Source organism: Molothrus aeneus, chromosome 26 (genome assembly GCF_037042795.1).
Source record: "Molothrus aeneus isolate 106 chromosome 26, BPBGC_Maene_1.0, whole genome shotgun sequence".
Taxonomy (NCBI): domain Eukaryota; kingdom Metazoa; phylum Chordata; class Aves; order Passeriformes; family Icteridae; genus Molothrus; species Molothrus aeneus.
In genome coordinates this window covers 4,830,404-4,843,936 of record NC_089671.1, presented here as the reverse complement: position 1 = coordinate 4,843,936, position 13,533 = coordinate 4,830,404, and the positions used below count along the sequence as shown (strand labels likewise).

Here is a 13,533-nt window from a genome sequence, read left to right as displayed (position 1 = left end):
CTAGGGAAGAGCCAAGTAAGACTCAAGTAAATCCAAAATTAAGACAGATGGTGTGCTGCCTTGTGGTCAGTCACTCTAATTCAATAGGGCTCTGTACAGGTCTCTATATTACTGCATTTGCTTGGAGGTTATACCTTTTGTGCAACTTTTTTTTCTTCTTTTAGAGTTAGGGACTAAAATATTGAAATCACTGTGCAATATGTTTCTGAGGCTGCAGCTCAGCCAAGCATCTGAGCTCATCCATTGTGCCTTAGAGATGGATATCAACATGACCTTGCAGTTCAACACAGATGCAAATGGTCTGATGGCTCAGCACCAAACTTTTATGTTAATGAATTTCATTTTTAATTCCACGGATTTATTTATGTATTTTTATTATTTTTGTGGTAACTAGGAGCAGGGACAGTGGCACTGGGGCATAGCCAGGGCAGAAGGCAGTGCTGCACACAGCAGCTCTGAGCAGCCTCAGGCCACTTCTGCCTGGGCCATTTTCTCTTGCTGCAGCACTTGTTAAACCTTTTCAGTGCTGTGTTGAGGGAGAGCTGCATATTTCTCTTAACCAACCCTAAATTGAATCTTAAAGGTTTTTAATTGAATCCATTTTCATGTTTTCACATAATTATGCAATCATAATCTTGAAAAGCACATGGCATGTGATCATTTTCTGCCTAATAAGAAACATAAATGTTGTTTTCAGGGGGGTTGTGCCTGTGTGTGTTGTTTTAATGTGGAACATTGCAGCTTTAAATCTTTATTTTATGTAGTGACATGAACCCACATTTAGCCACCACCACCCCCCCCGCCCCAAATATTTATGTTTTATAAAAATTCCGAGCTTGATGTTGTGCAAATTTTCTTTAATGTTTTATATCATTTGGGGTGTTGTTTATATAAGTGCCATGTTGTAATTCTCTCCTATTCCTTCCCCCGCGCGTGTCCCCGTACAGGCTAAGCACTTCCGTCTGTACACACAGGAGGTGTTGGAACTGGGTCACAATGTCTCCTTTCTTCTCCTGCTCCCCGCCTCAGACGACGTCTGCACTGCCCCAGGACAGAATAATCCTTACACCCCACACTCAGGATTTCTTAACCTCCCTCTTCAGATGTTTGAACTTGGTATAGTAGCTTGCTTCACCTAGAAATATTAACCCAGTCTCCTTATAATAAAATCACAAAGTTGTATCTGTTTTCCCCCTTGTCCCAGTGGAGAGTCAATAAATCACATGATGGCTTTGGCAACAACACTCCCCAGAACGGTGTACAAGTTACAGAGGGAGCAGGGCAGTTAAAGCATGCACTGTAGCCATCGTTATTGAAATGCAAAGCAGACAGCAAGGCCCACAGTTATCCACTATGTGTCTATAAGCTGCTTTGCAAGATGATGTTCTTTAAAACTCAGAACCAAGAGATATTACACATGACACAGCAAGGCTGGAGTGTGACAGGAGATGCAAAAAACATCTCTCTAAGTTGTCACAAGGATAATTGCTGGTTCTGTAATGGGGAATTATGCAGATCCTGATTACAGATGGTCCTACTCAAGGTCCGACTCCTTCACAACTTTGTGAAAGGTCTGAATAGATTTTCCCACATGAGGGGCATCTTTTTCCTTTTGATACCTGGAAAAATGCAGGAGACTGTCCTATTGCTGTGGTGCAGCAAAAGCCTGTTGTGAAAAATGCCAAAGCACTGGACTTGAATCTCTTTCTTTGGAGAGCACATCTTACGCTGTAGCAGATTCAGCTCTCTTCTTCCACTGCAATGCTGACTGGGCAAGAATTCCCCAAAACAGAGTTTTCCAGCTGTTTCACAGAAGACATAAGATGCTTTAGCTTCAAGGTCCTCTATTTCTCATTTCTTCTTCTTTGGTCCACAGAGAAAAGAAAAGGTTCCACATAAAAGCAGCTCATAAAGACTTCATAGTTCTTTTTAGAAAGAATATTAAAATGTGGGGGCTGCTGAGCCTTACATATCAGTCTGCTCTGTTTCCTTCTGGCCTGTAAAACTGGGGATCTTTCTTTCCTCTGCCTTCAAGAAGAGAGAAAGATATGAGCCAAAACTGATAGAGTCAGTGCACCAGGAGCCACTGCAGGAAAGGCTTTAGTGGCAGCTGTGTCCCAGTGATGTCCCTCTCAGATGTTTATGTGACACCATTTGCTTCCTATCTCCTGTGCATCAGTGCCAAGTGCTGGTCATATCATTTATGTAGGAGGTTAGATATTAATGGAGCGTCTTGCCTTGCCTGTGTTTCTGCAGTCACTACTCATCCATGACCTACCATCACCCAGCAACACAAATTTCATTTGGATCAGGCATTTGCAACAGCACTGGATTTATGGCACATCAGCCACAGCACACTGTGGTGCTGTGACAGCTCTGGGGGTTTCTGCTGGGTGGACAGATGCCAGCTGAGCTGCCACACAATTATGAGTGGAACAGCCACACAATACATGGTGTAGTCTGCCAAGGAAAAGTTACCTCTTCAAAGGACAGCTAATGTAAGAGTTAGCTCAGTGCTTTGGGTCACATGGCCATGGCTGCAGTGCCCTAAAGCCAGACTTTTATCTTCTGATGTGCCACCCTGAAGCCTGTTGGCCTCTGAGTATGGAGCACATCATTTCTCCTGGTGAGAGGGGCCTGTTGCCTTGCTATGCAAATTAATGCACAGAGCATATTAATCTCTGATGCAATTAATCTCCTCACAAGAGGTTGTGCAGGCTATTTGATTCTCATTAGGAGGAACACAGGCCAGGGGCAGGAGTGCCTCTCATTTCAGGGACACAGCCTGCATGGGTCTGACAAATCAACAGAGCCTGCATGGGATGGTGTGGTGCCACCAAACATGCAACAGACCCATCTTCCAAAAGGCATTCCTGGTGCAACCCTCTCTGTTCTGCAATGTTGCTGCAGTGGGAAAACAGTTCATGGTGGAGAAAACAGCACGGAAAGCTGAATTTTACTTTTGAGTATTTTTTTAAGTAAGCAATCCTCAGGCCAAAGGCAGATGACATTTCAATATGACTTATTATATATGTATCCCTGATCTTCTATAAAGTGACTGTGATTCACATCTCAAATATTAGAAGCTTCCATTCCCCATTAGCTGGTGGCTACCAACTATATAATTGCATAACCACAAAAGACTACGTTGAAGTAACATTTGTTAAAGTAACATTAAAGGGTCTGACTTAAAACCACAAAGGCTCGAAACTTCAGCACTGGAGCCGAAACCGCAGCTGTAATTCACTCAAGAGTCCACCACATATGGCATATGTACTGGAAGACCACACACTATTCACACTGGATCCCTGCAATATCTAGGCATTGCTGAAACCAGAAGGTAGAATTCATTCTTTCACTCTTTTTTGTGAGATGTCTGTGTTAAGATTAGGCCTTTATTGTTAATGCTAAAAATGTTTCTGTGATCGGATCTCTCAGCTGAACAAACTCTTCTCAATCTCAATTATTCTAATCATGTTGTTTGTAAGGGATAAGTAGACATTGGACACTGTTTTCATTTATTTTTTAAAATATTTGTTATGAGAAGAATATATGCATTTTACACCTGGAACACCCTGAAAAATGCCCTGTCCCAGTCCAGGGGAGCAGCAGCAGTAAATCCGACTGGCACTCGCTGCTCTAACAGGATCATGCTGTATGTTTGCATTTACTGCAGCACCAATGAATGGGGAAGTATTTCTGAAAACTTGCTCTCCCTCAGCAAGTTTGAGTATGTCTGCACTGCCATTTGGAGAGGTAACAGCTCCGTTTTGCCTGAGCAGTGGCAGGTCCTGGAATAATGTATCTTTAATACACCGGATAAATTGACATTTGCAAAGCTCCATGGCACTGTAGCTATGCTGTCTCTGTTACCTCTGGTAAAGAAGATAGATCTGTGCTGCTCCAAAGTCAAATTACACAAAGCAAGAGGTCATGTCTGAACTTTCTGTGTTACCCTTCTGCAGGAGAGTTCAGAAGATGATGCGTGGTAACACCTAAAAGAGTTTTAATTATTTCTCCCAAATTGTGATAACAGTGCAATGCTTTCCTGCCGAGTCATTTACATTGAAGTTTCTGATTTAAGTCAGCACAGCCCAAGAGAAAGCTATCAGCCTTCAAATTTTTTTAATTGTTTCATTCTGAAACACTCAATTTAAGAAAAAAATTAAAAATGAGTTTCATTTTCCAGCCATGTCACTACTTTCTTGATAAAAGAAATGATGAACTATAAAAGCCTCAGAAATAGCCTTTCTGATTAAAGCTATCAAGGGCAAGATAGCCTCTGGAGCTGCATACTAAGGACGTGATTATCCCTTCACTTAGATGTAATTACAAATGGCTCTTTTGAAATCAGTGAAGCTACTGAGTAAATCCAGTGTAAATGAGAGGACAACTGAAGCCTGTATTATTCATTTCTAGCTTAAAGAAACCCATCCAGAGTTAGTTACTATATTGAATAAAATTTGTGTTCTGAAAGCTAAGGATTTAATATTTCATAACCAGAATGTAACAATTTTCCTTTGCACTTGGTCTTTTCACAGCTCATTTTTGCTGTTACAAGGAAAAATTTATAAGCCTGTATTGCCGCCTTTCTGCTGTCATAGAGCTGGACTCTCTGAAAACCCAGCAGTCCCTGAGGGAAGCAATTTCAGACAGTGAAGTCGCTGCAGCCAAACAAAGACACCAGCAAGTTATAGACTACATACAGGTAATAGTCTGTTTCTGACTATTCCAAGGAGATTTTAAGGTGGCTTTCTTAAAAATTGCATGGGGCTGTAATTTGAAATCTAAATGGAGAATTATTCACAGACATCATAAAAAGAGCAGTTGTATCAAAAGTGCAATTCTGTTTTTATGAAATTCAAACCCAGAACATGCTTTCCTTAGTTGTTGCTTTTATAGAAGGATTTTTATGGGTAAAATCAAATGACAGTTATACTAGACTGTTATAAAGAAATGTGTCAGTCTGCTTGTAAAACTCCCTCCCATCTAACGTGAGGTAAGCTAGCACCATGTCTGGGCATTCATTTGTGTAAGAGTTTTTCTTTGTCTGTATGAACTGGGGACATTTTTCACCACAATAATTTGGCAATTAAAAAATTAAAATGAAAATTCAGACTAGGTTGTGGAGACAATCTCCACCAACAATATCACACTCAGGAACACAGCTCTGCATTTCAGATGTCAAGCTGGCCCCAAAAGCAGCTGTGAGCCTGGCCAGCACCATGCAGTGGCACTGCTTCAGTCCTCCAGTGCAGGAGGATCACCAGTGTTACCATACTTGTCCAATTTGCTTATTCTCTGTCCCTCATCCTGATTTTCCTCTACTTTCCCAAATCAAGACTTTACCTACTCAGCTCAGGGCTCTTTGAACTACACTCCATTGTGCAGCACAGCAAAGCCTGTCCTTTTGCAAATGATTTTGATAATTGGTTATTTATAGATAAAGCTCATTTCTTTTGCAGAGTATATCTATAGGCATGGTTGACCTGTCTCTCTACAAGAGAGATGCAAATAACTTTTCAGCTCTATATTCTTAATATTCAAGCTATCTTCTGTTGGAATAGGGGCCAAGACACCATTTATCCCATTGACAAGATGTTTGGCCCTCCATAGTTATGAACAAAAGCAAAATATTTCTATTTCTCTTTGTTCTGCATGCAGACCCTCTTTGCCTTGTCCGCTTGGAGCTTTGGGCAACCTGCGGAAAGGCAGAGAGGGAAGATCCATTGTACTCCCATTCTCAGTCACCCCATTCTCACACTCAGAAAATCTAGCTTTCTTGCAGTCTGCAGGAGAATTTGGAAAAATTTTATCCTTCACATAAAACCCGAGCACTTTTATATTAATATGCAGGTACTGTATAGACAGCTCTGTGTTCCTCTTCTCCGAAGTGTTTGAGTCACATATCTGTGCTGGGAAAATATGGGAGAACATTTTAAACTGCAGTGTTTTGTGCTGAATTATTGTGACAGTGTATTAGGCTTGTCAGGTTTCCTCTCAAATGAAAACCAGCTGTATTCCACCTATTGGCAAAAATATCTCTGCCTACCACATACCACAATCTTCAGTGGTGACCACGAAACCACAAGAGCATTTGTGTGATCCCAGATCTAAGACAGTGTTGAAGTCACTACACAAACCAAACATTGTAAAGAGCAAGGAAGTCTATATAAATGCAGTTCTGAAAAGGAGTCAGAGGGCAACTGAAAGTAAAAATTATTGAAAAAAACCCCAGCCAGAATGTAAGGCACTTGGAGTCTTTACCAGAATGTTACAGAGAAAGGGAAGAAATCTACAGACACTGAAACTAAAACTGAAGTTAAGCTGTAATTCATATCATGTAATGCTTCAAATGTTCCTAAATTGTAAAAAACCACCGTTCATTACAATGTCCTGGGAGAAAACCAACAGGATTTGCATTTTAATAAACTGCATGCAGGATGGTTCTTGTTTGGGGTTGAGGGAGGATCACAGAAAGGATGTATAAAATCTCTAAAATCAAATAGGTGAGATGTTTGCTAACTGGAATTCTCTTCATGGAGCTACACTGAAGTCTTGAAATTATGCAGGATTATGAATTAATCTCTGAACCATTTGCTATTCTTATTGATGTATATTCTTAGCTCATATTAACTCAGTGGCAAGGCTTGCACTGACATCATTGGGGTCGGGATTTCACCTTTATATAAAAATGGCCATACTAGGTCAAAACCAAGATCCAGCTGCCCAGCTATTCTGCCTCCAACACAGCTCATCAGGAACTACCCCAGTAAATCTGGCATTTACAGCATCCCTTGGGAGTAAATTTCACACTTTGAATATGCATTTTGTGAAGTATCTCCAGCTAAGAGAAGTCGTCTTCAAATATCAGTCAGCAGGCTCTCTGATCCCTCTGGCACTCTGATTCCTCTGTACTCCCCAGCAGACAATTGTCACTGCACACAGTACCCCTCACTTTTGCCTCTCCATTACTGACTGAACTCTCAGTGCATTCTTGCAGAATGTAGCTTGTGTAACTGCAAAGCAGCTTCCCTCAAGCACTGCAATATTAATAGGAAGGCTCACTTGACATTCAGAACCTTCTGAAGGTAGGAAAAGTGCAAGGGAAGTTCTAGAAAAGACACTGTAGCAGGAGGGTATTTACTCACAGCTACTCTCATTTGATGGTTGCAACATTTGCTCAGCCATCAAAGATCTTGAATGGCTTGAAGATGATGTTTAAAGATGTTGAAAGTGTTCCATTATCAAAACACTCTTCAGACCCACATTAAACAGCATCTTTCCTCTCTGCAGAGATACTTAACCTACATCCTGCTATTGATTTAGGCACTTGTCTCTTATTGCCATCAAAAGGCATGTCTTACAACTGCTTTTGGGTAGATTTATACTTTTAAAATGTATGGAGACTAAAATTGTAAGAGAGAAACTGCAGTTTGGCTCATAGCTGTGCTTCTGCCCTCCATTTATGTATCTCCACATGTGTATGTTCTTTGTTAAAAACTAGGTCTGACCTGAGCAATTGCTTTGACCTGGGTTTGCAAAGATGCTCCAGATCTCTCACTTTTATTCCAGTGCAGAATCAAACCAACTTCCAGGTGTGCTATAAACTGATCATATTTTTACTCCATCAAAATACAGTTTTCATTTTCTCTCCATGTCAGATTTTAGGTCTGGATTCACCCCTCCTAACTACCCATTCTTAATTGAGGTACCTCTTACCAAAATCAGTTCAGACCTCCTCAATCTACATGCTCTTTTGGGAGATCATGCTGCTCTCTCTTGGCAGTGACTACAGACTTGCACTTGAAAAAGTACACACTTAGGCAGAATTAATACTCATCATACTTAACTGTATTTTGTCACTATTGTTTTCTTCACAGCAAATTGATGAGATCTGGAGGGACATGAGATGGATAACAGAAGCACTGCAGTATGCAAGATACAAACAGCCAGCAGCAGGCCTGCCCATAAAGAAGCTTGTGGATCTTTCAGAAGAACACTCTCAAAAGAAAATGAGCTCCACCTCTTCACATCTAGATTGTCTCCCTTCACCTCCCCCTTCTCCTGAGCCTAGAATCCAGAGGAGAAAAGCTGTGAGTGGTAAGAGAACTTTTCTTTTTTTACCAAGCACTCTTTGAACTCACTTTTAATTATAACAGTTTTTGTATGTCTTTTCATAAAAGGAGTAAATTTTTCCCATACCTGTCAAGGTATTTTAACAATCATTTGCCACTCAGTATACTGAGATCCTTCTGTAATCTTTACAATCATTTTTTACTTTCAGCTACTCAGAATAACTGCTCATCATCAGCCAACTTTGTCACCTCACTGTTCCAGATAATTTAATGCACTGGTTGGAAGGGACAAGTGCTATCACTGGCCTCTCCATGATGTCCAGAATTCCAGTAAAATCCATCCATGGTGAAAGCTGACTGCTTCATTTTTTTGCCTACACCAACAATCTGCTCTTTTATATGGAGGGAGCTTTCTCTTTGTCCCAATTTCAGCTGCAGAGCCTATGCTAAAGAACATTATCACAAGCTCTTCAGAGCTCTGATGATGGCTGTGTATTAATTGTGCACACGTTCAGAGTTTTGTTTGACTGATGAGACATGAGTTGTTAGCAAAAGCTGTTGACCCATTCTCATCATTCATGTATCTATTATTCTTCCCCACAGTTTTCATTAATTTGACAGAATCTAACTCAATTTTTTCCATAGTTTCCATTTGTCACCTTCTGTTTCTCAGGTATTACAGCATTTTCTTTCCAGGCTTTCAGTTTTCCTCTGTTTTGCAGCAATTGTTTCTCATGCCCCTCTTGCTTTGTTTTGATAGAGCAAATTTTATTGCCAGTTGTCCAGTTTAACAGGTGTTTTCACACACCCCTCAGAGTTTTCAGTGTTTTAGAGAAGCATTTTGAATTACACAAATAAGTACCCACCTCACTGACCATTATTAGTTCACTGCATAGCCAGAAAATTAAACTGATGAAAGAAATGGAGCACAGGAAATAAAGATGAAGCAAATGAAACAGCAACACCCATTTTGCTACCAGAATAAGGACTTTGGAGGAAAAAATAAACCATCATTCTGCTGAGATGTCTTTAAGCAACAAGTAAATGAAACAGCAGAAACAAAAGCAATAGATGCTGCATTAAACAACTGCCATGAGCATTATAGTAATAATAATTTGGGTTTTTTCAAATTGGCAGTTTTATACAGTTAAGGAAAATTAATAAATCTGTTCTGATTAGATTTCATGCAGTAAAAAGAAAAGAAGCCTGAAGAGGCTGGTGCTTTGCTTCACTCCATTATACAGTGGTGTTCTTTCTCAGCACCCCACCCTGAACTGTTTTTCCCCTGTATCACAGACCAGGAATACAGAATAATCCTTGGCTCTGGTACAGTGCAAACTGCAGTTTTATCTTGTCCTGCACACCCTGGATTCATTAATACTGGGCTCTATGGCAATTTACACAAGCTCCAAGTGAGCAGTCAGCACTGTATAAAATCGATGTTTAATTCCTGGAATCTAAGATAAACTATCCAGAGCAATGGAGCATCAATCTATTCTATCACACATGCCACTATTTATTATCTTATTGATCCTTCTGAAGCCCAAAGACAGCAGCAGTTTCAGTGCCAGTGTGAGATTTGGTCCACAAATTCGCATTTGAATTCTGTGTGTCTGTTTTGGATTTGAACACACAATGCCCCTGATGGCCAAAAGGGCAGTTTTTATTTATCAACCTCCATGTTGTGCCTTGAGCCTCTTACCATACTTATAGTTGCACACCGCTCACCATTACAGAGATATAAATCTAGAGTAACTTAACTGACATCTTTAATAAAAACAGAACCTGGATTACAGATTTTCTCTGTCACAAATCTCCATGTCTATGAAATTTAGTGAAAGCAAGATAAAAGAAAACAGATCCTCTCAGAACTTAATCCCAATTTAAATTCAATTTTTCCCCATCTTTAACATAATAAATTAATTCTTTCTGGTTCTCCTAATTCTGCCACCACCTGTCTAACACATCTGTGACTCCTCCCTGACAAATCCTCCCTGACTGCCTTTGCTGTCACCTCGGCCTGTGGCAATTTCACAGAGGAAACACACATACATTTCCAGCACTGGAGATTTAAAATTAGGACAAAACCCACATAAATGACATGTCTCTGCTGAGCTTGTCCTGTGAGGGTTAACCAGTTCTCCTTGCAGACTCCCAGCCCTGCTCGGATGAAGAAGGCTGCTCCGAGGTGTTCCTCCCCACCGACAGCGACTACGACTCCAGTGATGCCTTGAGCCCAAGGGAATTGGACGTGATTTACTCCCCGTCCCAGGACATCTCCCAGCAGGCTGGCAGTGGCCTGGGTGGCAGTGCACCCAACGTGCTCCAAGCCCACGACCTGAAGCCCTGCCTGGCGCTGAGGGAAGGCCTGACAGAGTGTGGTGCCTCGGACACCAGTGCTGAATGTTGCACAGAGCAGATGAGCAGTCTGACAATGTCAGGGCTTACACCGAAAAGCACGGACAAGTCCTCCAGCTCCAAGCAGCCACTGGGCTTTTTAGGGAAAAAAAAGTTGGGGAAACACCAGCATTACAACTACTTCAGCCGGCAGCACCGCTGGCTGCGCGTGCACAGCGAGACGCAGGCAGGCTCTCTGTCAGAAGGTGTCTACACCCAACACCTCATGAGATCTCCAGATCTGGCTCAAGAACCTACCTCCAGCAAGCAGGTGACCATTCCCATTGACGGGTCTCGGAGCACCTTCGTACCTCATGCATCCAGCCTTCAAGAGGATGGCAAAGGCAAGTATGAGGAACCAAGGCAGGATGTCCATAGGATACATGTGGAGCCTTATGAATCATTTCTGGATGGAGAGGGCAGGTCCTGGGCAATGAGCACGGAGGCTGTAGAACACACAGGTGTGCACAGTGCTATGCAACAGACCACGGGGCCAGAGGAGCAGTCGGGTTCTGCTGTCCCAGAAGTTTTCAGCAGCACCCTTTAACCCCAGAATCCTGCACTGCTTCCCATCACTCCACATGAGATATGAGCATTGTGATCATAAAGGCCATACTTTCAAAACCACTGGTGAAAATCCAGCTCCTGAAATGGCAACTTGTGCCACTCTAAAGAATCCTAATCTTTTGACTTCATCACCAGATTTCTGGTCTCACAGAGGTGTCATCTGTCATGAAGTGAGCATTATTGTTACTGGCATCTGCAGCTTTGCAGGTAGACTCATAACAGTCACCACATAACAATGTGCAATTGAGTATCAGGTTTTGCAGGTCTCTGCATTTCCATGTTTCTCTGAGCATGTAAAATTTTAAGCATGAGTGGTTCTGCCTGCAAGTTATCAGAAGTTGTAACATCCTTGGTGACCTTATGTTAGGACTGTGTCCTAAAAGTCTATTAACTTGTTTCCCACCACCTCTTGCAATTTTTTTTTACTTTTCAGCTTCTCTTGAATGAATTTAGGTTGGATATAGCTGAAATACTAATAGGTCTAGTAAAACAGATAACCCAGAGTTTCTAGCCACTTAAAGGAATGAAAATTCTTTCATTATATAGAAAATGTAATCAACACCATCTCTGGATGCTATCAGAACCTGACATAATTATCACAATTGTTTTTTCAGGAGCTTAGATTTCAAATTATTTAAGTAGCAAGTTATTTTAAAAGCTCGGGAGATGAACCTTTGAGGTCAAGAGCAGGCAGAATGAGGCCAGGTTCTAGACAAATAATATGCAGGGTGTATATGAGATTGAAGCAAAATTTTTCTTTTCTTTTCCCCACCAAACAAGAGCACATTTTGTTGTGTTGGCATCACTCTCACACACCCATTGGAAAGAAACACCCCTATTTTTATTCCTGAATATTCACCATAAACTCCAGGGGTATTTGATCAGCATGTCTGAAGCTGGGATGTTCTGGCAATTCAGATTAGGAAAGGTTGGGATGAAGTTTGAGTGTAAGATTTTTTTCCTTTGGGCCCCAAATAAATACTAATGTAATAAGGAGGTTGGGATCTTACTGTATTGTGTAAAGGCAAATTACAGTGAGTCAGGATTTTTTCCTTTGCAACCACAATAAGCACTACAGAAGATGATCTCAAAAATGAAATCTATATTAATAAGAACCCTAACACTGAAGTTACTAAGAAATGAACTAATGTGTAGAGAAACCCCAGCTGTTGCACAAGCTTTAATTTTCTTAAACAGTTCTTGAAGTTTAATTTTATAGGCCACATTCCTGCTGGTTAAATTCCCTCACTCCGTGTTTGTGTAGCCTTCTGCCTTTCAGTTTTCCAGCCTCCAGGTGGATACATTCTAAGGCCCCCAATAAAGAGATTTGAGTTAAATAGTTGAGTTTACAAGTCCTTGAGGTAAAGGTAAGGATTTGGGCCCATGATCTGTGGTCCTTATTAAAATAGCACTTCCATAACCCCAGTGCTATTAAAATCCCTGCGAACTCAATCCATAAATTCAAAAATAAATGTTATTCACTATTTTATGCTTGGTCAGTATGTGGAAGCCAAGAAGAGTCCTTGCAGTGATAGGAAGGGCAAAAAATTTCTATAAGGGATTTACATTTGTAACTTGTCTTTTTGGGAGCAGGAAGTTAACTTCTTGAACAAAAAATACTCATTCATTACCTGATCCACAGTGAGGATGGAAAGGCTTCCATTCACTCCCACAGGGTTTGGATGAGACCCACACCAAAAATTCCTGTGGGTGAGAAGATGCAGGGGGAGCAGCAGTGGCAGTGCCCATTTGCAGCCAAAAGGGCACACATTGTATGGAACTGGGGATGGGGAATGCCTGACTCACCACAGAGCCAAGCAGGACAGTCTGACTGTCACTGAGGGCACTCACAGCTGGTTACTTCAGATTCTGTTTATTAGCAGAAGGCTTTTCACCAGGAAGAGACAAACAATGTAATGCTCCTGTGCAGAACCAAAATAATTGACACAGTTTTCCAGTGTTCAGCACCTCGCCTGGGCTCCCCTAATCTGTTTCGCCTCTAAAGAAAACTGCCATAAAACTATTAAAGAATAAAATAACCACACACTGAGGCCATATGTTTTGCAGGAAGTGATGAGATAAAACAAGATGCTCCTAAATGAAACCCACCTCACTTTTCTTTGGCTCATCAGGAACAATGAGGGCAAGAAGTAGCAAAATCTCCAGCAGAGAGGCACACACTGCTGGTGAGATAAGGACGTAACAATCTCTTGTCTGCTCCTGCTCCTGGACCTTTCCAGAAGCTGTCATGTAGCTAATAAAGGACTGGATTCTCTACTTGAAGGAAGGCCTTGACTTCATCATAATCTTCTGTGCTGAGATGAAATTTGACTCTGGGGGTGCAAATACCAGCCAAAATCTAACCTGTCCTACTTTTAACCTTGCTATGGAAGTAGTGTTTAGGTGATGGCCAATGGGATGTGCTTCCTTGATCTATTGCCTCCAGACTGAGGTTCTTCCACAAACTTTATTAGTCAAATTACTAACTGAT

The 13,533-nt window shown here is 41.3% G+C and overlaps 1 protein-coding gene across 1 annotated transcript in view; it reads left to right on the top strand.

Annotated features, from left to right (window-relative positions):
- Window positions 1-12,038, top strand: part of ANKFN1 (ankyrin repeat and fibronectin type III domain containing 1) — a 66,176-nt gene extending 54,138 nt beyond the window's left edge. Inside the window, exons 15-18 of the mRNA XM_066565981.1 lie at window positions 948-1,116; window positions 4,542-4,708; window positions 7,884-8,103; window positions 10,229-12,038. Coding sequence (XP_066422078.1) covers window positions 948-1,116; window positions 4,542-4,708; window positions 7,884-8,103; window positions 10,229-11,022 — 1,350 coding nt within the window. The 3' untranslated portion in view covers window positions 11,023-12,038. The remainder of the gene's footprint in view (window positions 1-947; window positions 1,117-4,541; window positions 4,709-7,883; window positions 8,104-10,228) is intronic.
- Window positions 12,039-13,533: the final 1,495 nt, after the last annotated feature.